Source organism: Mus caroli, unplaced genomic scaffold (assembly GCF_978045245.1).
Source record: "Mus caroli unplaced genomic scaffold, Mus_caroli_1 scaffold_9, whole genome shotgun sequence".
Lineage (NCBI taxonomy): Eukaryota > Metazoa > Chordata > Mammalia > Rodentia > Muridae > Mus > Mus caroli.
In genome coordinates, this window is record NW_028227264.1 from 84,357,780 (window position 1) to 84,381,939 (window position 24,160).

At 43.3% G+C, this 24,160-nt stretch overlaps 1 protein-coding gene across 6 annotated transcripts in view; it reads left to right on the forward strand.

The window, feature by feature from the left end:
* Positions 1-24,160, forward strand: part of Ric8b (RIC8 guanine nucleotide exchange factor B) — a 98,707-nt gene that overhangs the window by 52,471 nt on the left and 22,076 nt on the right. For all 6 annotated transcript variants that reach the window (XR_003837771.2, XR_003837770.2, XR_003837772.2 and 3 more), the window contains exons 5-8: positions 922-1,150; positions 1,790-1,885; positions 11,356-11,500; positions 21,909-22,053. Coding sequence is in view for 3 of the 6 variants with exons in the window: in XM_021173650.2 (XP_021029309.1) it covers positions 922-1,150; positions 1,790-1,885; positions 11,356-11,500; positions 21,909-22,053 (615 nt within the window). In the remaining 3 variants the exon portion in view is untranslated. The remainder of the gene's footprint in view (positions 1-921; positions 1,151-1,789; positions 1,886-11,355; positions 11,501-21,908; positions 22,054-24,160) is intronic.

Here is a 24,160-nt window from a genome sequence, read left to right on the forward strand (position 1 = left end):
TGGTTATTTTTAGACGTGCTTCTGTGTCACTAGGAAATGTAATGCCTGTCTTTCCATTGTTGTTTACCAGGAAGTCCTGGGGTACAGGCTATTAAATCCAGCTCACATAGGAACACTGCCTCTCCTGGCAGATAAAACTGTGAAACAGTATGTGGAGAAAGAGATCTACTTTGCAAACATGCCTCAGTCTGAATCTCTACTACCATTTTATCCTCTTGAATACTGAGCGCTAGGACAAGGTTTTTAGGGAATGCCAAAAATACAAGGTTTGGGTTCCCCCTGCTGGTGTGCATCCCAGGCTCCTATACAATCCAGGGAAATCAAAAGGCCTGGGGCAGAGATGGAAGAGTAGTGTGAGACCCGACGGTGAGAGAGGAAAGGGGGCACTGTGCTTTTCCTTGAAATATAAAAAATTGGATGATTTAAAAATTGTATTTGTACATTAGAAAAAACCCAAGTCTTGATACTGTAGCATTTCTCTTTAATGCTGTTGCCTGTGATAAGCTGCTTATACACATTGCTTCTCAAGTGCTTGGTGCTGTAATCGAAGGGACAATAAACAGCACTGGACCCACAAAAGCAGCTCAGGCCCTGACGAGCATGCAGAGCCGGCATTGTCACAGTGAATTAAAGAGCTGGCATTACAGCTGGCTGATTCCTGTTTCAGTGTTTCAGAAGGTGACGTGGTGTCCTGTCATTGTGTCTGTCTGTTTACCATTGCTCCTTTTTAATTTGTCGTGTGTATGGTTAAGACAGGTCTTTCTTTTCTTTTAGTAAATGCCAAGTCATATTAATGGCTCACTTTGAAAAAGAAAAATTTTAATTGACTCCTAAAAGTCACCTCTGAACTTTGTATTATGTTTGCATTTTAAAAGCCTATTCAGTCAAATTAAAATATTGTATTTTCAAATTGCCTTTCAGTAATGCCGTCAACCTTTTAAGCAATGTTCCAGTCTCTTGTTTGGATGTTCTCATTTGTCCATTAACCCATGAAGAAACAGCCCAAGAGGCAGCAACTCTAGATGAACTGCCCAGTGATAAAACAACGGAGAAAGACACAGCTTTGAAAAACAGTACCATGGTATACAATGGCATGAATATGGAGGCCATTCACGTTTTACTCAATTTTATGGAGAAGAGAATTGATAAGGTAAGGCTGCTGGAGTGGGAAGGCGCACCTAAGCCCGATGTGCCCCGCATAGAGATGACACAGCATGAGCGCACAGCTTGTCCTTGGTGCTTGGCATGCTATATAGTTCTACTTCTCCAAGAACATTACCATGATAATGACACATTGGAAGAAACCAAGGAATTTATGTAATGATCAAATTGTATTTTACACCAAATTTATAACTAATGTCTGAAAGTAAAAGAAAAATTAGCTGCCCTGTAAATGTCAGAAGTAAAAACTAACCTCTCCAAAAGACATGTTCAAAGTATTTTGTCTTCAAATTTCTCTAGTCTGTCACTCAGTTTCTCCTGAAAGGCAGCAGTGTCACATAGATGGATCTCAAAATCCTGTGCTTCTTTGAAGCACATTGGCTGGGCTTATGTAAACCCTAGGAGAAAAATGTAGGAAAAAGAAGGAAAGATAGAACCACATAGTAAAATGAAGATAACTTATGGAAATGTTACATAAAGTAACTTTTAAAATCATTTATAAACGTTGGCATCCTCCCACCTTTCCCCCTCCCTCCCCTCAAGAAAGTCTTCCTATTCTCAGATGACATGGAGGAGAGCCCCAGCCTTAGGAACTGAACTAATATGGCATGCATGGTTTTCTTTATAGGGAAGCAGCTATAGAGAGGGTCTAACTCCAGTTCTCAGCTTATTAACAGAATGTTCCCGAGCCCATCGGAACATCCGAAAATTTCTCAAAGATCAGGTAATTGCTTACATCTTAAAGTTAAAACTTTGTATATATGTTGTTAACATAGAACTAATAAAGTCTTGTGATAGTTTTCTTTCAGAAGATCAGAAACCTTCCAGCCAGAAGTCAATGATTTTGTGCACATTGTTATTCATTCATTTAACCAGCAGATGTTTACTGAGGTCTCTGTGCTGTGTGCTGTGTGGGTCTGCGTGCTCCACACTGGGAGCTTGTTACTCTCATGGGCTTTGCCTTACAGGAGGTGATGAAAAGAGTAACTGTATAACTTAGCACATGAGAAGTGTCCTAAAGAGAACAGAGGAACAGAAAGGGGAGTTGTGACACAGGAGCACCTCCTTGTACAGGTGATAGTGAGCACAAAGTTGTGTAAACAGCAAGTGTCTCTGAGAATGTTGAAGAGGATCTATCAGAGAGAAAACATTTAGTGTTCTCAGACACAGGAAACAAGGCAGCTAATGTGACTAGACAAAAGACAGAAGGGAGAGGCTGTCAGTGCGGTGGTGAACAAGTAATCAGGGCCAATGGCAAGCGTGTTTAGCACTTTGGATTCTTTCAGAATAAGATGAGAAAGCACTGGAGTGTTTTCAGGGGGTTGATAGGAGGACCTCATGTGGGTTAAGAAGACTTGAGATGCTGTGTGTGGGAGGAGAGTGGAGGAGGAGGGGTGGCTGCCACACCACACAGTGAGAGCAGCCCTGGCAACTAAAGGCGTCGCAGGCATGGCAGTGGCCAGAGTTCATCCTTTGAGTATGTCTTGAAAGTGTGGCTCACATAGTGCACTGACAGATGGGGGCATTGGCTGAGAAGAAGCAGTGAGCTCTGAACTCACACTCCTCTGAAACTCAGTAACAGGCTCCTGACAGTTTCAGCCCCTCACCTTCTTCTCAGGCCCCTTGCTCAGTGCTTTCTGCTCCTCTGAAACTCAGTAACAGGCTCCTGACAGTTTCAGCCCCTCACCTTCTTCTCAGGCCCCTTGCTCAGTGCTTTCTGCTCCTCTGTGCCTTTCCTTCTCTCATGCCTAGACAAGCACACATGAAGTTCATGGCTGTAGTCACTCCTTTCTAGACAGCATTAACTCCACTCAATAATATGGTTGGATCAGCCTTCTACCTACCTTGGGCTGCTACTGAACACTTGAACTGACGAGACTCCCTTAACTTTACGACCACCCACACCAGGCAGCTTCCCAGAGTATTCCAATATATCTTACAACTCCCTTTCTGTTTGTTTTTTGTTTCAAAAGGAAACAGAGTCCCAGGTAGCCCACACTGTCCTCTAACTTACTATGTAGCTGAGGATGGCCTTCAACTCATGCCTGATCCTCATGCCACCATCTCCAGTGTGTGTGCCTCAGTGTGTGGTGCATGCTAGGCCAGCCCTCTGTGGACAGAGGTGCATTTAAGTGCCTGCCCTCTGTAGCATTGGGTGTAAGTTCGCACCTCCATGAAACTCTTACTTCATTTGACTCTTGGGACACAGTAGAGACCTTTACTAGTCATCATCCCAGTACAAAATGTTTGCATGCCTAAGACAATGCATCTTTTGTCTACCTCATTCCTCTCTTGTTGGTTTGTTGATCACATCCTGGTATAGTGATTTTGAACACATCTATATGCTGATGATTCCCAGATATGTATGCTAAAACACAAATCTGAGCCATCCTCAGATCCGTGGACATTTATAATGAACTGCTCATTTTGACTATTGGATGTGTAGTAGTTTTCCTTCAGTATAGCCAAAATTAATATCATACTTTTCCATCCTCCTTTCCCATTTCTTAGTTTTCCTGTGCCATTACTAACACAACCATTTATAAATTAATCATCGTCATTTTGATACATGGTGAAAATGAAGTGGACTCTTTACTGTGTATCAAGCACATGAATAGTGCTGATAAAAGACATCAGAAAGCAGGAACTCATTTTGTTTGTTGGTTGATTGATTTAATGTATGTGAGTACACTGTAGCTATCTTCAGACACACCAGAAGAGGGCATCGGATCGCATTACAGATGGTTGTGAGCCATGTGGTTGCTGGGAATTGAACTCGTGATCTCTGGAAGAGCAGTCAATGCTCTTAATTGTTGAGCCATCTCTCCAGCCCCAAACTCACTGCTTTTTGAATAGAGATACCTTAGAAGCATGATAGCTGTTTTAGCAAGCTAAACTAACCCACCAATTCAACCTACTTCTAAGTTTGATTCTTTAAGACATTCTACCTTGACTAGAAGAACTTGCTAAAGAATAATGAAAGGGTCCCCAATGAAGGAGCTAGAGAAAGGACCCAAGGAGCTGAAGGGGTTTGCAGCCCTATAGGAGGACCAACAATATGAACTAACCAGTACCCCCAGAGCTCCTTGGGACTAAACCACCAGTCAAAGAAAACACATGGTGGGACTCCTGTCTAGCTGGATATGTAGCAGAGGATGGCTCAGTCGGCCATCATTGAGAAGAGAGGCCCTTGGTCCTGTGACGGTTCTATGCCCCAGTATAGGGGAATGCCAGGGCCAGGAAGCTGGAGTGGGTGGGTTGGGGAGCAGGGAAAAGTGGGAAGGGAAGGGGATTTTCAGAGAGGAAACTAGGAAAGGGGATAACATTTGAAATGTAAATAAAGAAAATATCTAATTTAAAGGAGAGAAAAAAAAATAAAGTTAGATTAAAAAAAGAAAACATTTTTCTATTGAGTTGGCTATTATATTGAACAAGTTGCTATGTTAATTTTGCATATTCCTTAAATCCTGATAAGACAGCTGCTTTCGTTCCTCTGGATTTGATAATCAGAAATGTTTTCTCAGTAATATTACTGTTAAATCGAGAGTAAATTATGAATTTAAAAGTGGCCTCTTGAAGAAATGAAAGTTTTTCATGATGCAAACAAATTAGGAAATTGTCAATTTTATTGTACTAAAGTATATTATAGCTATTTGATAAACTGGTCTCAATAAAATACGAAGAGAGAGAGAAAGGAAAATATCTTATGGGGCTAGAAAGATGTATCAGGTTAGGAGCACTCGTTGCACCCATGTTACAGTTCCCATCTGTCTGTAACTCCAGTTCTAGGGGATCCAGTGCCCTCTTCTATCTCCACAGACACTGCCTGTACAAATGCACAGACACATACATGCAGGCAAAACACCCATACACATAAAATGAAAATGCTTTTTCTTAAATGAAAATACTTATTTTCTATGTTTTTTACTTGTTAATAAAAGCAAGATCAAGGTTCAAGTTAACTGTCTATGTTTGCACTTTCTAATGAGGACAGCTAAAGAAGCCTATCAGTCAATCACATACTGTGTTCATGCCCCAATATGTAAGACCCTATGTGTCCTCAGGAAAGACTGCAGTATAGGTGAGGGATGAGATAAGACAGGTGAAAGGATAACTAGAGCTAAGGTGTGTTAGCCTGGGTTCTTTAGTGTAGTGGTATCCCAGAGGCAGGACACTGAAGAATACTGCAGAGAAGGGGAGGCCTGAGCCTGTCACTCTGAAGGTCCAAGGATGAGGGATCCACCCGGTGATAACCATCTCACTGTCATCCCAGTGGGGCTGTAGGGCACCACAGGGCACATTAGTCACACTGCTTGTTGCTGGGACAGAATTCCTGACAGAAGCAATCTAGGGAGATAGGATTTATTCTGGTTCATAGTTGAAGAGTGTGGTCCTTCATGGTAGGGAAGGCACAGTAGCAACAGCAGCTTCAAGTTGTGACATAGCAATTTAAGTCATTTGTTCATTTCTCATCAGACCAGGAAGCAGAGAAAGGGAAAGCCAGGATTCAGCTAGCACGTTCATGATCTCACAGTGCAAAATATGGTCACTCCATTTCCCAGTAGTCTTAACTCACTCTAGCGCCCTTCAAAGGTACAAGGTTGTAGCAACCTAAGCTGCATAGTGAAAGCCTGTCTGAAATCACTAACCAGTGGCTGGGCCAATGGCCCCGAGGGTAAGAACACTTGCTGCTTAACCATGAGAACCTGCATTCAAGTCCTAGTTAGGTAAAAAGGTTGGGCATGGCTTTGTGCAATCTTAGGCACTGTTGGTGCTTGACACTGGAGGGATGATGAAGATGACTGGCCTAGCTCTAGGTGCACTAAGTCACCCTGTCTCAAAGGAATAAGGCACAGAGTAATAAACGGGACACACAGTACTGTCTGCCACCCACGTATATGCCTGCATGCATACACACACACACAATAACAACAAGAAGTGCAAAGTTCCTAGAGTCAAGACAAATTCCTTCTGTCTATAAAGTCAAGATGAGGGGTTGGGGATTTAGCTCAGTGGTAGAGCGCTTGCCTAGCAAGCGCAAGGCCCTGGGTTCGGTCCTCAGCTCTGGAAAAAAAAAAAAAGACAAAATAAAGTCAAGATGACTTTTCTATTTCCAGTATTCACTGATGGCACAGCCACTATGTATATAATTTTATTCCAAAAGAGAAACAAAAGTGGAGAATTGGGGTAAAGTCCCTCGGAGAGGGGCATTGAGTTTTGTTGGACATTGCCAGTTGACTGCTTGCTGATCATGCTGCTGATTGCCCTGTGTTTCTTGGGTCCCTATTATGGCTCCACTCCAGCATCTCCAATGTGTATCATCCTACTGGGCACTCATTGCAGGGGCTCTGAGCACGCAGCAAACTTCTGCTTGGCCGTCTTTGAAATCTTCATTGATGCTGTCATGATCTTATGAGTCTTGCATTTTGCATAACTGCAGAATCAGCACCATGTAGACGGCAGAAAAATCTGCCTCTGATATGAACTCTGATTCTGCTTGAGCCACTGCTGCAGCCACAGAACCTCATCAGATGGACGCAGGGAGACAAATCCTGGGCTGGTCTTGTATCGGAAGCCAGCAGAGAGCACCCTGGGCTCAGTCCTTGAGACAACACTATCCCGAAAGATCTCTTGGCCTATAATGGGGGGTGGGCGATTTGGGAGGTGGCCTCAAGGCTTTTACAGAAACCTCATAATTAGCATTCTTGCTGATATCTAACAGTCTGACTGTGTACTTCCCTAAACCATACCCTTAGTCACTTTTTCTGTTCATTCCTTAGGTAAGCTGCAAATTTTATTAATCCTCTATTTCCTTTTGCTCTCAACACTTACTATAAATCGAACAGTAGCCAGTAACACCATCATAGCCCAGTATTTTATTGTTTTGAAATTTCTCTGTTCAAATAAACTAGTCCAGCATTCCTAATTTCAGTCTTGTCTTAGTGCATGAATTAGTGTGGTCAGATTCTTTATAACAGTATAATAATGACAGTTTCTCCCTCCTCACAGCCCCCATTTTCCCATCAGATTCTACTTTCCTTCCAAAATTAGTTTCCTAGCTCCTTCCTCTTCTGAGCCCTTACCAGAACTTCCAATTAAACTCCATTTATAACACTTGAAATTTCCTAGCCTATTCCTCCAAATTCTTCTAACCTTTTCTAGTTAGTTACCCAATTCCAAAGCTGCCTACCCATTTTAAGGTATAATTATAGTAACAATAATTACATGTAGTTACAGTATACATACAATACTACAATAGAATACAGTATATGTACAAGGTTTACATATAGTTACAATTCTATAGTAGTTTCTGGTACCAGTTTTTCATGTTATAGTCTGCTCATAACTATTACAGTGAAACCCTGAGGCAGCCTAAGTTTACAGAGAAAACAGATTCTTTGGTCCCAGCGATTTAAGAGAAAGGCACTGGCATTGGCTTGGCTCAGGTGAGGCTTGCATGGCCCGTGGCAGAAGTGCACATTCAGGAGGAAGCATCTCAAAGCAGAAGCCAGAATGAGCTCACCCGTCTAACGCTTGCTCTCCTGCAAGGGTCCCAGAGTTACCTTAATCACCAGTGGGAACAGTTCCCCAGTGGCCTAAGAACAGCCCTGAAGTCTTTTTTAAATATTATTTGTTTTATGTATATGAATACACTGTCACTGTCTTCAGACACACCAGAAGAGGGCATCAGATCCCATTACAGATGGTTGTGAGCCTGTTACCTGAGCTCACAGTTAAGGTTAGCTCACACCTCTTGCCACCACCATAGTAGGGATCATGCTTTAGTGTATGGACCCTTAGAGAATGCAAGGAGAATACAGACAGCACAGTCTACACACAGGGAGATAATGAATGTACTTACCTCGTCCAGGAGCCTCCCTTGCCATAGTCACTTACAGATCTTCACTGCTAGTCCCGCCCACTTTCCTGAATGGTAACTGAAAAGCTTAACGTTGTCTCCTTTTCTGCTCTTTGGATGTTGGCCAAAATCCTAAGCATATTTGTCCTGACACTCCACTCCCCCAGTCCCTGTTCCACCACTGTTTACAGATGCCAGTGCTGATTATAACTCAAAGACCTGACTTCCTCTCTTCCTCTTCCCCATCTCCCTCCTAGCAGCTGCCAAAATGTACAGCCTGCCTGTCTGGTTGTTTTTCTTTCAGACTCGAATAAAATGGTCCTTGGATTTTAAAGAAAAGAAAGGGCAGAGGAAGGAGGAGGAAAGAGAAAAACAAACCTCTAAAGAAGATACAAGAAAGGCAGACCCTAATGGCGTGGCTCACTGGTGGGGCATGTGCTTGACAGTCACAGGGCCACAAACTCAAGCTCTAGCACCAAGGGGAAAATAACAGATAATTAACTATGATAATGCTGTAATTGAAGCTGTGTCTAATTACTTATTACATGGAGTAGCAACTACCTTATTAAATCTAGCTCAGTCGTACACAAAGGAAATTGGCCTTGAGTGCTCTGTGTTTGAGCAATTACAAGTGAAAACTGGAAATTACTGACCCAGGTTGTATTAGTCTAGAGAGTTAAAGAAGAAATGCTGTGTTTGAGAGAAAAACTGGATACAACTTATCAAACTGATTGGAAGAAAGTGTCAATGTGCCCTTTGAGAGTGACAGGAAACAGTAGGGCAGTAAGTCTTGAAGAAACCCCAGAAATTAACTAATAGATTGTGCATGCTAACTTTTGTCTGTAGTTGTCCACACTGCATATTAAGGCAGTCTGTAGAAATCAGCTATTGAGTGTCTCATTCTTCTAGAGATAAGGGTTACACTCAGTAGAATTGAATTGACTCAGTCAAATAGGGTGTGTTTCACGGTTCCCTTATGCCTTACGTTATGCTCCACCCTTCTAGAGGCATTTATATGTGGATCTTACAGACATTTGGATAAATTCCTTGTCTGACAGGTGGTCTCTGTTTTAATTTATAGCTTTATTTCAATTCCCTGTATTTCCTGGTGCACTCACTGTAAATAAAGAGAGATGGAAGGGGAAAATCAGTTAACTAGATTAAATAAATGCTATATGTATACAGCCTGCATAGGTATAGAGTAAAATGTTCTTTGACTTTGTAATGTGCCTCATTTCCTAACACAAGGACTGTTCATATAGAAGTCACTTTCTGTGACTTGGGTATAGTTTTTCCTCTAAGAACATGTCTTAGAGACTTGATGTCACCAGAATGGCAGTGGTGGGTGATGGTGTAGAACCTTTAAGAGGTATGGCCTTATGGAAACTCCACAGTGGGCACTGCCTCAGTGGGGTCAAGGTAGTTCCTACCGGACCCTTCAGCTCTTACAGAACAAACTGAGGAGCTGGCCTGACCCTTGAATGCTACCTGGCTTTTTATTTCTCCTACAAACACCCCTGCTTTTATGACATCCTCCTCCATTAGGCCCTCAGGAGCAGTAGAAGGAGTGGGTAGGACCACCTGATCTTGGGCTTTCACTCTCCAGAACTGTACACTAAACAAAACTCCTGTCTTCATTAAGTTAGCATGCCTTGAGTATTTTCTTATAGTAACATAAATGGGTCAATAGATCATTTAATTAAAATCACTTGGACTTATTCATTTCCCGTTTAAGTCAACAAATATTTGCTGGACACCTACAGTGTTCCAGGCACTTGGAAGAGACTAATAAAGAAAGGAGAAAACCATCCCTATGAAACTTACTTTTTAAAAAGATATTAGGGGAAAGAGAGAGATGCTCAGAAAGACACATCCCACAGCATGAGGTGTGCATCTTAAAGTGTGCTTTAGTGGGAAGAGGCACACAGTAAATATTTGCTATTCCAGGTGGTCAGAGCATGAGAAGGATTGTGGAAGACTGTTGGTGGGGGATGGGAAACAGTAAAGTCAGCGAGGGAGAGGTCAAGGAATGGTTTCCCTTCACTGAGAGGAAACCAGTGGGGAGGGAGGGGAAGGGGGAGAGGAAGGCAGGGAGAGAGAGAGACAGAGAGAGAAAGAGACAGACAGAGCCAGAGAGAGACAGAGCCAGAGAGCTGTTATTGTAGCTAGAATAGAGAAAAATCGTTGGTGAAAAAGGGTTATCTCTCCTCCAACTTTTTGGATTTAAGTGCTTCAGGTTTGTAATGTTTTTAGATTTAGGGATATCTGCATAGATAGCTGGCAGTGGAACCCAAGTGTAAATACGGAATTCTTTCATGTTGTGTATGCACCTGATCCCCAGAGCTTTAAAGTTGTTTACACATTTTAGCATCCCTTTACTTAGCCTATCACATGATGTTCATTTTCCCTGTCACATGCAGTTTCTATTTGTGACATCATGTCCACACTCAAAGGTTCCAGATTTTGGAGTTAGGAATATTCAATCTGAAATAGCCATTATACAATTAAACAACTAAAATGCATAAATTAAATATCTATTATGCTGTTAGAATTAAGAGTTGAGCAGTCAGTATGGCCTGGGCCACGGAGGAAGTATGTGAAAGAATGGGAAGCATGGGTGTTGCTGCAGGTGGGGGAGGTGCATGTGTAAACATACCCACATGTATGTACAGGGTAGAAGACATGACAACCTCAGGTGCTCCATCTTAGACACCATCTGCTCTCTCCCTCACTCTTCCCTCTCCCTCACTGTCCTGAAACTGGCCAACTAGATCCTCCTGTCTCCACTTCTGTCTGTGCTAGGATTGCAAACCCATGCCCTGGATGTTTTCCTGTGGTTTCTGAGTATTGAATCAGGTCACACAGAAAGCACTTAACTGGCTTTATAACCCCCCTTTTGTTTTGGACTCAGTGTCGCTCTGATGGGGCTAAAGCAGACTTTGAACTTTTATGTTCTCTCAGCCTTCCATGTACGTGGATCATAAGCCTCTGTGCTGTCATAGCCAGCAAGAAAGAAGAATGTGACACGGACTTCAAATTAATTTTTGCTAGGCACCAGAAACACTTCAGGTGCTGCAATAGCCAGGTAGCACAGGGAAGACATGTTTCTATCCACACAGAACCTTAGTACACACATGAGATTTTCTGAGGTCTGGATGTTGCTGGTTATGATGGTGGTTTATTTCATGTTATTTGGAAGCTCACAGTTATTTCTATTTGTTACTCATGCTAAAAACTTAGTTATAATTCCTTGTAAGATTGGCCATTGCCTCGTGCCACTCTCGCGTATCCCAGCACCCTCCATTGATGACGGCTTCTTTCACCTTTGCAATCAGGTTTTACCGCCTTTGAGGGATGTGACAAATCGACCAGAAGTCGGCTCAACCGTGAGAAATAAGCTGGTGCGTCTCATGACACATGTTGACCTCGGAGTCAAGCAGATTGCTGCTGAGTTCCTTTTTGTCCTTTGCAAAGAGAGAGGTAGGTTAAACTCTCTTTGCCTTATGTTTTTTATCTTTGGGAGGAAATTTAAGAAAATTTCCTGTTGGGTATAGCATTTTATTGCAGTCTTTGCAGGCCTGACTACTTACCTGCTGCTGTTAAGAGTGGCTACGCAGATGACCAGAAGTAGTAATCGTAATCATTGTTATGTGTTCCCCACCTCCCCAGGGCATGCAGACACATACTTTTCCAAACACACAAGCATCTAACCTTTGCCTGTGTGTGCTTACCCCAGACCTTGTAGTGTCTCCGGCTTGGGAGCCATTGTCAGACGCCTGTCTTAATCCAGGTGCTACTCTCAGTGACCAGTACGGTCCTGCTTCTGCTTCCTCTCAACACCCCAGGAAAAGTTCGGTTTCCTCACTGACTCTTCAGTCTGTGGTCACAGAATGTTTCTCATGGGATATACTTGATGGATGTCCACAAGTCTGTTAAGGTGTGGCCTTTGCCCTTGAGATAACAAGTAATATTTCTTCTTTGTATAGTATCTTTGTATAGAAATCACATCTAAGTTGATTGTTATTTCATTTTTTGATGAACCCCAGTTTTATGAGATAGTTAAGAGATGAAAAACACTCCTTTCAAAACCTCTCTCTCTTTCTCTTTCTCTCTCTCTCTCTCTCTCTCTCTCTCTCTCTCTCTCTCTCTCTCTCTCTCTCGTTGAACTTAGGGTCGCATCCATGCTAGCCAATTGCCCTACCACTGTGCTATATTCCTAGCCCTCAAAATCTTAAATCTTCTGTATCCTTAAACCTTGTTTCTGACTTTTTAGTTTAACCAGTTAAGTTCCTATAAAGATGGCACATTATTAGCAACATAATTTAAGTGTTATTATAATGTTGATAATGGTTGTTAGCAGTGACAGGTGTCAGGTGCTTGGCCCCCTTTCAAACCACTGCCTGACCCACTAAGGACACTCCACTGGTAACATGGCTTCACTTCAGCTTCTTCTTGAACATAACTCCTTCCATGATTTGAAAAAGATTGAGTTGGCCATCAGTGGGAAGAGAGGCCCATTGGTCTTGCAAACTTTATATGCAATGAGTATGTATCTAAGGACAGTGCCACCTTACTGGTGAGTCAGTGCTTAGCAAATGCAGCACATACTTTGCAAGTGAATTCTGTGGTTATTTTCATTTGAGGTAGTTGGCATTGTTCTTCCTAGAATATATAGTACTTGGGAAGTTTCCTAATACAACTGAACTCAGACCTAGCCTAGCTCAGCTCAGTAATGTTTGTGTTGCTTGGTTTTTGTTTTTGGATTTTGGATTTTTTTCAATTAAAATTTGAAATTTCTTAGTGTAATCACGTGATTTTCTTTCCAATCTTATTAGAATTGTATAAATGTATTCTTGGAATAAAACCCATTTATTCAAGGGTGGGTGAGATGGCGCAGTGGATACGGATGGGTTCCTGCTCTTGGGCTTCACCATCTGCATTTGACCCAGATCTAGGTTCCATACATAGAGAGCCAACTACTGCAGGTGACCTCTGACCTCCATATGTGTGCAAGCACATATGATAGTTAAAATAATAAGTGAATGAATGAATGAATGTGATGAGTATTTTTACACTACACACAGAAGTATACAAAACAGTCAGGATTTTCACCCTCATGTTATTTACTTATGCAAATACCTGCAGCAGCCAAGCCCTTAGTGATGAAAATACCTGCAGTGTCCATGTGAAGTGACAGGTGAAAATTATCCTTTGCAGTTTGTTGCTTGAGAACTGAGGGCTGCAGGGATTGGTGAGGAGGCACTGCTGTTCAGGTGCAACTCAGTGCTGCGACTAAGGAGCTGTTGACCAGCAAGTAACTTCCTACTTCTTATTAGAAATAGATTCTTCTCTCATATAGTACATCCCAACCACAGTCGCTCCTCCCTCCACCACTCCCTGCCCCTACCTCTTCCCCTCCCCCTCACATTCACTCCCCTTCCATCTCCCATTAGAAAAGAGCAGACCTCCAAGAGATGACAACCAGCCATGACAAAACAAACAGTAAGACAAGGCAGAAGCCTTCATGTCAAGTCTGGACCAGGCAGCCCAACTGGAGGAAAGAGTCTCAGGAGCAGGCAGGAGAGTCAGAGACACACCCGCTCCCACAGTGAGGAGTCCTACACAAACACCAAGCTCACAGCCACAGCACGTACACAGAGGACCTGGTGCAGACGCCTGTAGGCCCCGTGCTTGCCACCTAAGTCTCTCTGGACACCATGATCTCCTGGTGTCCTCCATCCCCTTTTCCTCTGGGACTCCCCAAATGGTGAGGGGAAACACCCAGTGAGGACCTCCCCATTTAGGCTCTCCCCATAATATCTGGCTGTGGGCCTCTACATCTGCTCCTGTTGTCTGCTAGAGGATGCCTCTGTGCTGACAACTAGACAAAGGCCTGATCTCTGAGTATAGCAGAATGCCATTAGGAATCATAGGATTGATGGATTGATTGATTTCTGCCAGTCATATCTGGTTCTACCGAGCTCTCTGGGCTAGCCAGGTTTTGGTTCCTGGCTCCAGGCAGTGTCGGGCATGAGCTCCCACTCAGGGAGTGGGCCTCAAATCAGAATTGGTCAGCTGCTCCTGAATGTTCTGTACCACCATTTCCCAGCACATCTTGTCGATCAAAGGCTGTGGCTGTGTGGTGTCCATATTTCTCTCCCCTAGCCTGCAAAGTACCTTCCTGCTCCAAAGAGACAAGAGTGTAGTGGGGAAGGCTCCATGCTGGCACCGGTTTGACCTCCCCATGGCAAAGCACATGCAGATGTTTATTTTTTCTTGCTTTCTTTGAAGGATTTATTCATTTCCTCCAATTGTTTGTCTTTTCCTGGATTTCTTTAATGGATTTATTCATTTACTCTTTAAGGACCTCTGTTATCTGAAGGTCTTTTTCCTGTGCTTCTCCTGTGTTGGAATATTCTGGTCCTGCTGTTGTAGCATTGCAGGGCCTTAGTAGAGATGGATTGCCCTGGTTGTTGTTGTGTTCTTACACAGGCATCTAGGTGTCTGGGTTTGGGGTGATTATAGGTCTAGGTGCTGATTTCTGGATTTGTCTTTGTTGGGTGGGTGTTTTGTTCTTCAGTTTCTGTTTCCTGTCTGCATTTTCAGAGTGTGTGATGGCCGTGTGCTAGTTCTTTTACTGGTCTGCTAGGCTGTGTGTTCATAGGGAATGCCTGCTGGTGATGGAGGCTGGGATGCAGTGATGAGTCAGAGGAGGGAGGTCAGGAGGGATAGTCTGAGGGGGTCCACAAGAGAAGTGGACAGGAGGGAGGCCACAGCTGGTGGAGTGTTGCTGTGCCAGAGAGGAGGTTGAGGGACTGAGTCTAGGGAAACAGAGAGTGGAGGTCTGCAGCAACCCAGCTGGTTTTCTGGCAGGTGTGACCTGCAGTTGAGGGATAAGGTGTTGAGTGGGGGGAGGGAGGTTAGGAGGTGATGGTCTGTGGGATCCATAGATCCATCGATGTGGACAAGCGGGGAGGGGAGGCTGCAGCTGGTGTTCTGGTGCAGCAGTGCTAGGACTGCGCCTAAGGGGTTGGCTCTGGGGGAGCAGGGAGAGCAGCAAGGTCTATGTGCAGGTCAAGTCATGCCAGTCACAGTAGCTGAAGTTTCTCTTAAAGATACACAAAACTATGTGCAGTGTGAAGGTGCTGTAGTCTGTGCTCAAACCACAGAGTAGCGCAGTAAGCAGCAGTCAGAAGCAAGAAGGGCCAAGTGTTAACAGACTAGGCATGACAGGAACACCTAGGTGTCTGAAATCCCCATCTGTGCCAGGGCAGCCTACTTCTCTAGCCAGCAGGAACCAAAATGCTAACGTGTACTCATGTTACCAACTTGTGTTGAGCTGTGACATAACTATATTTTATTACTTTCACAAAGTCAGCTTCCTGGAAATTATGCTAAGCAAAAACAAAAACTGAATTCAGAAAAACAAATACTACCCATATTTTCTTTTATATGTGAGGTCTAAATGAGAGAAAATGTGAATCCTAAATGTGTAAAGGGAGCTATTAGAAGGGGCCCAAGAGCTTAGGGTGCCTGTAATGGAATGTGTGCAGTGTGAAAGCAGGGGAAGGCTGGTCTCATGGAGAGGGAACCCAACTGGAAGGGGGTAAGGGGGAGGAAGTGAATGGATAAGAAGCAGCCATAGGGCTGGAGAGATGGCTCAGCGGGTAACATCACTGATTGCTCTTCCAAAGGTCCTGAGTTCAATTCCCAGCAACCACATGGTGGCTCACAACCATCTGTAATGGGATCTGACACCCTCTTCTGGTATGTCTGAAGTCAGCTACAGTGTATTTATGTATAATAAATAATAAATAAATCTTAGGGCCAGAGGCGAACAGGGATTGAGCAGAGGTCCTAAAAATTCAATTCCCTACAACCACATGAAGGTTCACAACCTTATCTGTACAGCTCCAGTGTACTCACGCAGCAGCCATAATGCGGTGAGTAGGGAAACAGACAAGGAAGCTCATCGTGTTGCCTGCTAACATTTCAGTACAGTTCTTCTTACAGTAATATACTCTCTTCCAGCTCCTTCAAAACAGTCTACATAGTTTAACCAAAAGAAAGGGATTTGTGAAACATTTCACGTCTTCCGTATGTGGCAGCGCATACGGAAGTGGTAGGGTGAGTTACAATCAGTTCAGCTTGAGCTGCCTTGTCCGGCAGTGCCCCCTGCAGCTCTGTGCCCCGTGTGCCTCCCTCCAGCTCAGGGTGCCGGCCTTTGGCCTCTCTAGCTTGCTGCTAAGCTGCTTCTTTGCCGTTCATATTTTTCTTCCTGTCTTCCTAGAAGCCTTCCTCTGTGAGTTGTTCCTCTCTGTGCTTGGGTTTAATTTTTTTTTTAAAGCTTTTGCATCTTGGAATCTTGAAATACTGATAATATTGCATGCACTTCTCAATATGTCTGTGCTAGGGCAGTCCTGGATGACCTTTGACAGCCGTTCTTTTCAGTCTCCTTTGCTGATACTCATTCCGGCCCCACATTGAATTCCATAGTCATCCTCTGCACACCACTGTCTCCACTCCTGGCTTCTGCCTCAGGATGAACCCGTCATGCTTCGCCTGTGGACCGCACATCTGCACCTGAGTTTCTCAGGGCTGCCTCCCTCTTCTGTCTGAAGTGGAATGCATTTTCTCCAGGGCCCATGCTCCTCAGCCTCTCTGTGTCCTTTGCTCACACCCTGTGTGAAGGGACGTCATCTACAGTTACCCTGCCTACCTCCTGTACATGTAAAACCAATCACACCTTACAGGTTTTACTTCCTAGATACCATTTTTAATTTTTTCTTCCATTTTTTTCCCCACACCACTTCATGTTATATGCCTTTAAAATCATTTTCTTAAAATACTAATATAGTCAGACCTCCTGTTTCTAATCAGATTATTTTGGTCTGTCTGCCAGGTGGCTACTAGGGTTTGTTATAAAATGTGGACAGAATGTTGCCATTGCCTCTGTGTGAGCTCGCAGGGCTTCCTCATGCTTGCCTGGGGAAGCCCAAGTTCTACTCCCGTCCCTTGCCTCGGTAGAGTTGTACTGTGTCAGTGTACTCCGTCCCTTCCTGCTTCTAACTTGATGCTTTAGCGCTGTCTGGGCTGCCCTTCCCCATGGCCTCAGAACACTTAAGTTTTGTCTTCGAAGAGCACCGTGGACTCATCTCTGAAGAACTCTCTTGCTGTTACAGCAAAGTTGATTTTCTTCATCCTGTCATTTTGACTCATCTGAGTAGTTTCAAGCTTCCCCATTGGCTGTGCTGTCACGATGTAGAGCTTGCATCCCCAACATCCAGCTTCTTCACACTGGAGATCGTGTGTCTTACAGGCAGTTATTCTCCCACAAATGTTACATAAAAGAGCAAACGTGCTCCCTGGGAGTTCAGTCACTGGACAGTTAGCATGTGTCTCCCCACAGTGGGAATAAGTTCTTAAAGCAGGATTGTGCTTGCTACAGTGGCAACCGGGAGGGACACTTTATGTGGAAGTAGTTACAGAAACAATTCAGGATCTGAGAAGTGGATACAATAGAACATAACTTTAGAAAGAATGGGCTGCAAGACAGGAGCCGTTCAACCTACTGGTGTCCAGCCTTTAGGGGGAGCAGGAGAGGCTCCCTCCAGGAAGGTGACATAGTTAGGTTCATATTGAACAAAAGATGTCTTGTGTGCCTGGATAGAAGCAGAAATGGGAAGATACAGGTCTAAAAAACAGTACTAGTTAGAGGAGCTGCTGGATCTAGAAGGCGTAGAGTTTAACTGGATGGAAAGGTTCCTACTGAGAAGGGAGAATGGTCTCTGGGTGTGCCTTCCTCTCAGTAAAGGGATGGAAGCCCTGCTTTGTGGTAAAACAATAGAACTAATGTCTGTGTAGGCTTTCAACCCTGCCTGCCAGGGTGTGTCTCGCCAGCACCCACTGTGTGGCTACGTTCTCTCTCTGTATCCTTATAATGTCAGCCTTGGGGAATCATCTGATTTCAGCAGCATCTTCAGGTAATAACTGACAGTTACCATGACAGAGAACAGGCATCCTGTGTGAGCCCATGAGTGCACATATGTAGCACCACCAGAAAATCTTTCCGTTTTTAGTTAGCCAGGTTCGGTCAGTTTTCCTTTCTTCCCTACACAGTGTCCAGCAGGGTGTCAGTGGGATATTTAGCAGCACACTGGAAGGGTAGCAAAGGCTTCTCCCGCACGCCTCGCTGCTAGGAGTTTATATTCCATTTAACTCCCTTCTCTGCTTCCCAGTATCTTGTTGTTTAAAATTTTAACAACATTTTATTTGACTTTATTTTTGGAGCATTAATATGTCTTAAATCATCTCTGTAACCCATTTATCTCAGAATTGACATATGTTCCAGTAAAAGAGTAGTAAATATTCTTTCATTAAAATCTCAGGGGTCATTATTAACTAGGCATTAGTGTTCTGAGGGCTTAGATTTGTGTTCCTTGATCATGAGTGGATTTGTATCTGACCATTACAATCATGTCTGGCCTCTGCGTATTAAGGATACATATATACTCTAGACATTTGTTCCCTTCATTATGCATTTCCTAACTTACTTGAATCTCTGCATCTTAAGGCACTGGCAACAAGAGACAGCGTATCAGATTTATTAAGGGTTCAGATTACTATCCCTCACTAAATACTTGCATAGTGTTTGCTGGTAGCACTGAGGAGTACAGTTACTGATAGGTTTTAAGGTTAGAATGACGAGTGTACGCTGAGTGTGGAGGACCTGCCTGTGATCTCAGCATTCTGGAGACCTAGGAAGGAGGAAGTGGGGCCCAGGCCAGCGTGGGATCTGAGTATGACTCTCGTTTAATCTCTTGGTCTTACCAGCCCATGTTTCATTTTACACAACTGGAGCCAGTTTTTATAGTCCTTGAGCGAGGGGTAGCTTCATGTGTCCCTGGAGTGGCTATTTTCTCTATCAAAGGGGTGCTCTCAGTTAAACACTTCAAAACACTTCAAAAGCTTTATTCATGTTTCCCAGGCTCTTTATATTTACATACTCTGACTAGACTTATCTCCTTATCTCTTTCTCTATTTTAGCCCTTTATAATAAAAGGCTAATTTTAGGTTTTTTTAAATTTATACATGAATATTATTTCCAACGAGCACCATGCCAACTTCTCCATGCCCTCTTTTCTCAAATTCCTGCCTTCTTCTAATATAATTATGTAGACACACACACCCTGCTGAATTGATTTAGTTTGCTGTTATGTGCCTGTGTCTAGAGGCTCCCTTGGGATTGGATAGCCTCAGGGAGCTCATCACTGGATAAAGCGGATTCCTCCTTTCTCAGCAGCCACCCAGTGCCTGGCACTCTTCACCTGGGGGGGGGGGGGGCTTTGGAAATTTCCCCCATCCATGTTGGCGTATTGACTGATGGTGTCATCATGCAGGCCTTATTTAAGAAACTACACTAGAGATTTAATGGGTGCAGCATCCCCTTTGTGCCTGCAAAACTGTCTAGTAGCAAATACCCTGGGACTCTGGCTCTCACAGTCTTTCTACCCCACCTTCCACAGTGCTTTGAGTCTTAGGTGTAAGTGCTCTTTGTAGATGTGCTGGATGGGACTGTGGACTCTCTGCCATTTATTCCCGGTGTGTTGACCAGTCACAGGCGGGCCTCTGTAGTAGCCTCCATCTGCTTCTTTGACGAGGGATGAGGCTCTATTTATCTGTGGGCATCAGGGTAATTATTTAGAATGCAGTTAGAGATTAGGTTCCATTAGGGAAATGGCAGTGGTGGTATCTCCTGTGGGGTCCGTGACCTCTCCAGCCAACAATAGTTACCCAGGCTTAGACAGCTCTCGGTTAGCCTCAGGATAGAAGGGTTACTGTTGCACCACTGGGACTCTCTTGACAGGCAGTCATAGGCTCCATGCTGGCTTGGACTGCTGCTTGCTTTTGTCCCTTGGCAGCTTTTATACACCTTCAGATCCTGGGAAAGTTAGTCCTAAGAGAGGAGCTTCCCAGGGCACTTCCAGCTTGATGCCTCCAAGTCCTGTGTCTCAAGTGTGTGGTATCCTCAGTAGTAGGGTCTTACTTTCAAGTTCTGGGGAGCAACCAAGGGCAGTGGCAATGGCCTGTATTGGACCCTTCCTGACCAACAACTTAAATAGGGGTTTCCCATGCCTGTCACTGGGGTTTCTGTTAGTCTGTTAGTCACTTGGTAGGGAGCATTAACACCATATGTGACATAACTCCATGCAAACAACACATGTGTGCATACACACACACACACACAATATGTACTTGTAAGTAAGCTTATGGTTGTTTTCAAACATTCTTAGAGTTGCTTTTCTCTCTCTCCTCCCTCAGTATGATCCTCTGTCCCAGCTGAAGTCCACACATATTTTCCCCTTCCTCCTTCTTAGCATCTGTGTGTGCTTCTCTGAATTTTTCTAGCATTTTTTTAGGTGAATGGTATAAGTTGTGGTGCTTTCAAATGTAGGTTTTATCTTGGCTTTATACATGGATAAATGTATAGTGTGTTTTCTACACTTGACCTTAGCATGTCATTTTATGAACATACTACTCAAAGCCTTCAGTAAAGATTTTAATCTTTTTGTTTATACATAATTGTGCACCTTGAAATGTGCCTGAAGAAAACAAAGTACACTTATATAAAGTTGCCTATAATTGTTCAGTATATTCCTTAAAAGTTTATGTCTCTCTCTCTCTCACTCTCTCTCTCTCTCTCTCACACACACACACACACACACGAATGTACTCATGTACACATTCATGTACACACATCTCTACAGTGCAAGGTTTCTTTGCAAAGATTTTTGTGTCAGCTCATTTAAAGGATGTTACTCTTGTCAGTAGGGTCATACTTAACAGAAGACCTGTATCATGTATTCATCCCTCAGACTCTGGGTGTGTGTGTATGTATGTGTGTGTGTGTGTGTGTGCGAGAGAGAGAGAGATCTAACAAAAAATAGTTTAATGTAGTATTCACCAAAGGTAAAGGAATGAGAACTGACTTTTTGCTGCAAAGTTTTCTAAAATACTCAGTGGGAGGTAGGTAGTTCTTATTCCATCTTATTCCATACAGATCAGAATTGGGGTAGAGCTATAAAATATTTTATCCAAGTTCAGCCAGCTAGTAATGCTGATAGTATTAAAATCTAGCCAGTCTGACACAGTGATTTCCTATGTTTATATGTTGTTGCTAACTTTTTATGTTAATGTGTGTTAGGTCCACATGTATGTGTACATATGAAGGCCCAAAGTTGATTTTGGGTGTCTTCCTCAATGGCTCTCCGCTTTATTTATTGAGGCAGGGTCTCTCAGTTGAACTCAGAGCTTGCCAATACCTAGGACGTCCTGTCTCTGTTTTGCAAGTATCCACCCAGCTTCTACATGGGTTCTGGGGTCTGAGCGCTGGTCTTCATGCCTGTGTCACAAGTCATCTCCCCAGCCTGCCCCATCCGCTGACTGGTACTTTAGCCTTTCCTATTTGCTAATATCCTTAAGTGTTATTATTTCTTACATATTTTTCTTCCTATTCCCTTAAGGATTAAAAAAAAATTAAGGTTGTTCATGCCACTCATGCAAAAATCTCAACCTGACTTTCATTATCTTTAGTTTTAAAAAATAAGATGAGAGATCAAAACGTTAATACATGACTCTTACTGTAGGAGCACAGAGGCTCTACATTTGTCAAAGTGTGTACAGAAGAGTAATTTCAGAATTCCTAATACCTAAAGACAGTTTCTTCATCTTCATAGCAGCTAGGAGCATTTGTATGTAGTTCTGTTTAGCCACTTTATGCTTAAAGCGTTCCTGCCATGGCAGGACCCCCACCTCCTCTGTGCTGGTGAGTGGGTGGTGATGGTAAGTACTTAGGATCCCTATCTAAAACCCTATTGTGTTTTTGCAGTGGATAGCCTGCTGAAATACACTGGCTATGGAAACGCTGCAGGACTCTTGGCGGCCAGGGGCCTCTTGGCTGGAGGAAGAGGAGATAATTGGTACTCAGAGGACGAGGACACGGACACTGAAGAATACAAAAACGCAAAACCAAAGTATAGTACTACGTTTCTGTTCGCTTAAGCAGCTGTGCCTTTCAGGGAGTGGTTTGTCGTCTTTCTTTGGCTCTCATTGCCCAGTGCTTTCTCTTGGGAATTTGTAAGTTTTCCATCTCCTGGAGTTTTTAGAGACAGCTTCAAACAGTCCCTTAGAGTAACTTCACATGATTGAAGAAGCATGAGTCTTTCAACAAGTGCATTACCCTCTTTCAAGAAGCAAGTGTGTGGTGACGATTTTAGATGCTGTTAATCAATTTGAAAGAGTGTTACTGTTTGCCTTCCTTTCCGTGAGCCTCAGAACATGCAGCTGACACCAGGTTTTTAAGTTGGTTTTTTGATGTTTCAGTCATTTTCAGTACCCTTGCATTAAACCTCTCGAAAGTACCAAAAGTGTTGCAACTCCAAAAGGAAAGGAGCTGGCTCTGCACTGAATTATAATCAAACATACATGTGGGAACTTGGGTTTTTAACGGGTGTTTTGGTGACTTGAAGGAACAAACCTGAAATTCTGTGATGTCTCTAAGTTGGTATGTACCAAGGAAAGACATCGCCATTTCCTTAAAGCAGCTTCCCCCTCTCTTCCAATCCTCCCATCCTTCCCCCTCCTTCTCATCCTAGCCAGCTAGAGATGTCTTCTCATTGCTAACAGTCATTGGAGCTGAATTTTTACTGGGTCCCGTTACTGATTACCTTCATTGTGAGCATTGTCAATGAAATGCCGAGCTGTTTTTTACTGGCCTTCTTCTAGAGAATGATATGGGTCATGAAGTAGGTAACCAAGAATAGAAAATCACCATCTGTAAAATCAAGAGTAGACTGTGTTCTATTGACGTGAAAATAATAAATTTCCATAAAGTGAAAAATTACCAATCTCCAGTCAGCAGGAACAACATAGCCTGTATCTGAACAAACTAGGTTTGAGTGCATATAGTGTTATTTTTAACATCCTAATTCTCTCAGCTTCACCATGATCTTACAGAGTGTTACCTAAGAAACAGAGGCTCTTGTGGGGGAAAGGAATGCTAGCAGTGGCTCTTGGGCAGTGAATTTTATCGACTACTGTCACTTAGATGCTGTGGCTTGAAAATCTCTGTCGAGAGTTTAAATATAAAATAGAGGAATTATACTTCCTTAAGTCAGTATTCTGCATCAGTCTCACAAGCTCTCGTTTTGAATAAGTCTATAAACTGCATTTCCAAATCATTTTAACAGTTTGTGTCTTTTTGTTTGAAGCTTAAACATAAAGTTGTTTAAAAGTCCCTCTTTTTGTTGGGGGTGTGTTTGGAGGTAGAGGCAGGTACTCACTGTGTTGCATAGGCTGGTCTCAAATTCATAGACTCGGGTGACCCTTCCACCCTAACTTACCCAGTAGCTGAGACTGTAAGCACACCCCAGCACATCAGCTAAGAGTCTTGCCATTTTAAAGGAAGATGGAGATGACATAAACTATTTCTCAAATTCCAGGGCAGGTAGAGAACTCATAAGAGCTCACAGATGTTGGCATCTTTACATTTCAGTGTATATGATTGATTTTATCTAAGATGGTATCTTTAATTATCATAGTCACATGATTAGAAAGTACAGAATGCTACCACAACAAGCAGGAGCTCAGAGAAAGCACAGGAACACTGCGTCTCTCTCACTATTGTAGGACACTAAATTTTATCAGAGGTGATGTTAGGCCCCAGGAGGGGACTTTTTGTTTCAATCCGTGTTGTTGATGTCTGACACGGTTACTGTCTGAGCTCTCTGCCATGGATGGATTTGTACTTTGGCTTTGTAGCCTTAATGGTGTCTTTCTCAGCTCTTAGGCTTGGCCAGAGTCATTACTAATGTAAAGTCTTGTGTTTGAAACATGGCTCCTTACTGTTTGAAATATGGCTCTTTACAAGCATAAATTCGTGTTTTCAGATAAATTTCACCCCCTTCATACAGTGCCTGTTTTGCTTTCAGTACATCCTCTCAAGAGGAAAATTTTTGCTATTTAAAGTGTTCTTCCTTCCAGGGGCCCCTGTGGAAGTGACAGTGGATAAAATGCTTTATCAATAAGGCAGTACAATAAGGTGACTCTCAGAGCTCAGAGCACTTGGCAGCACTTTAAACT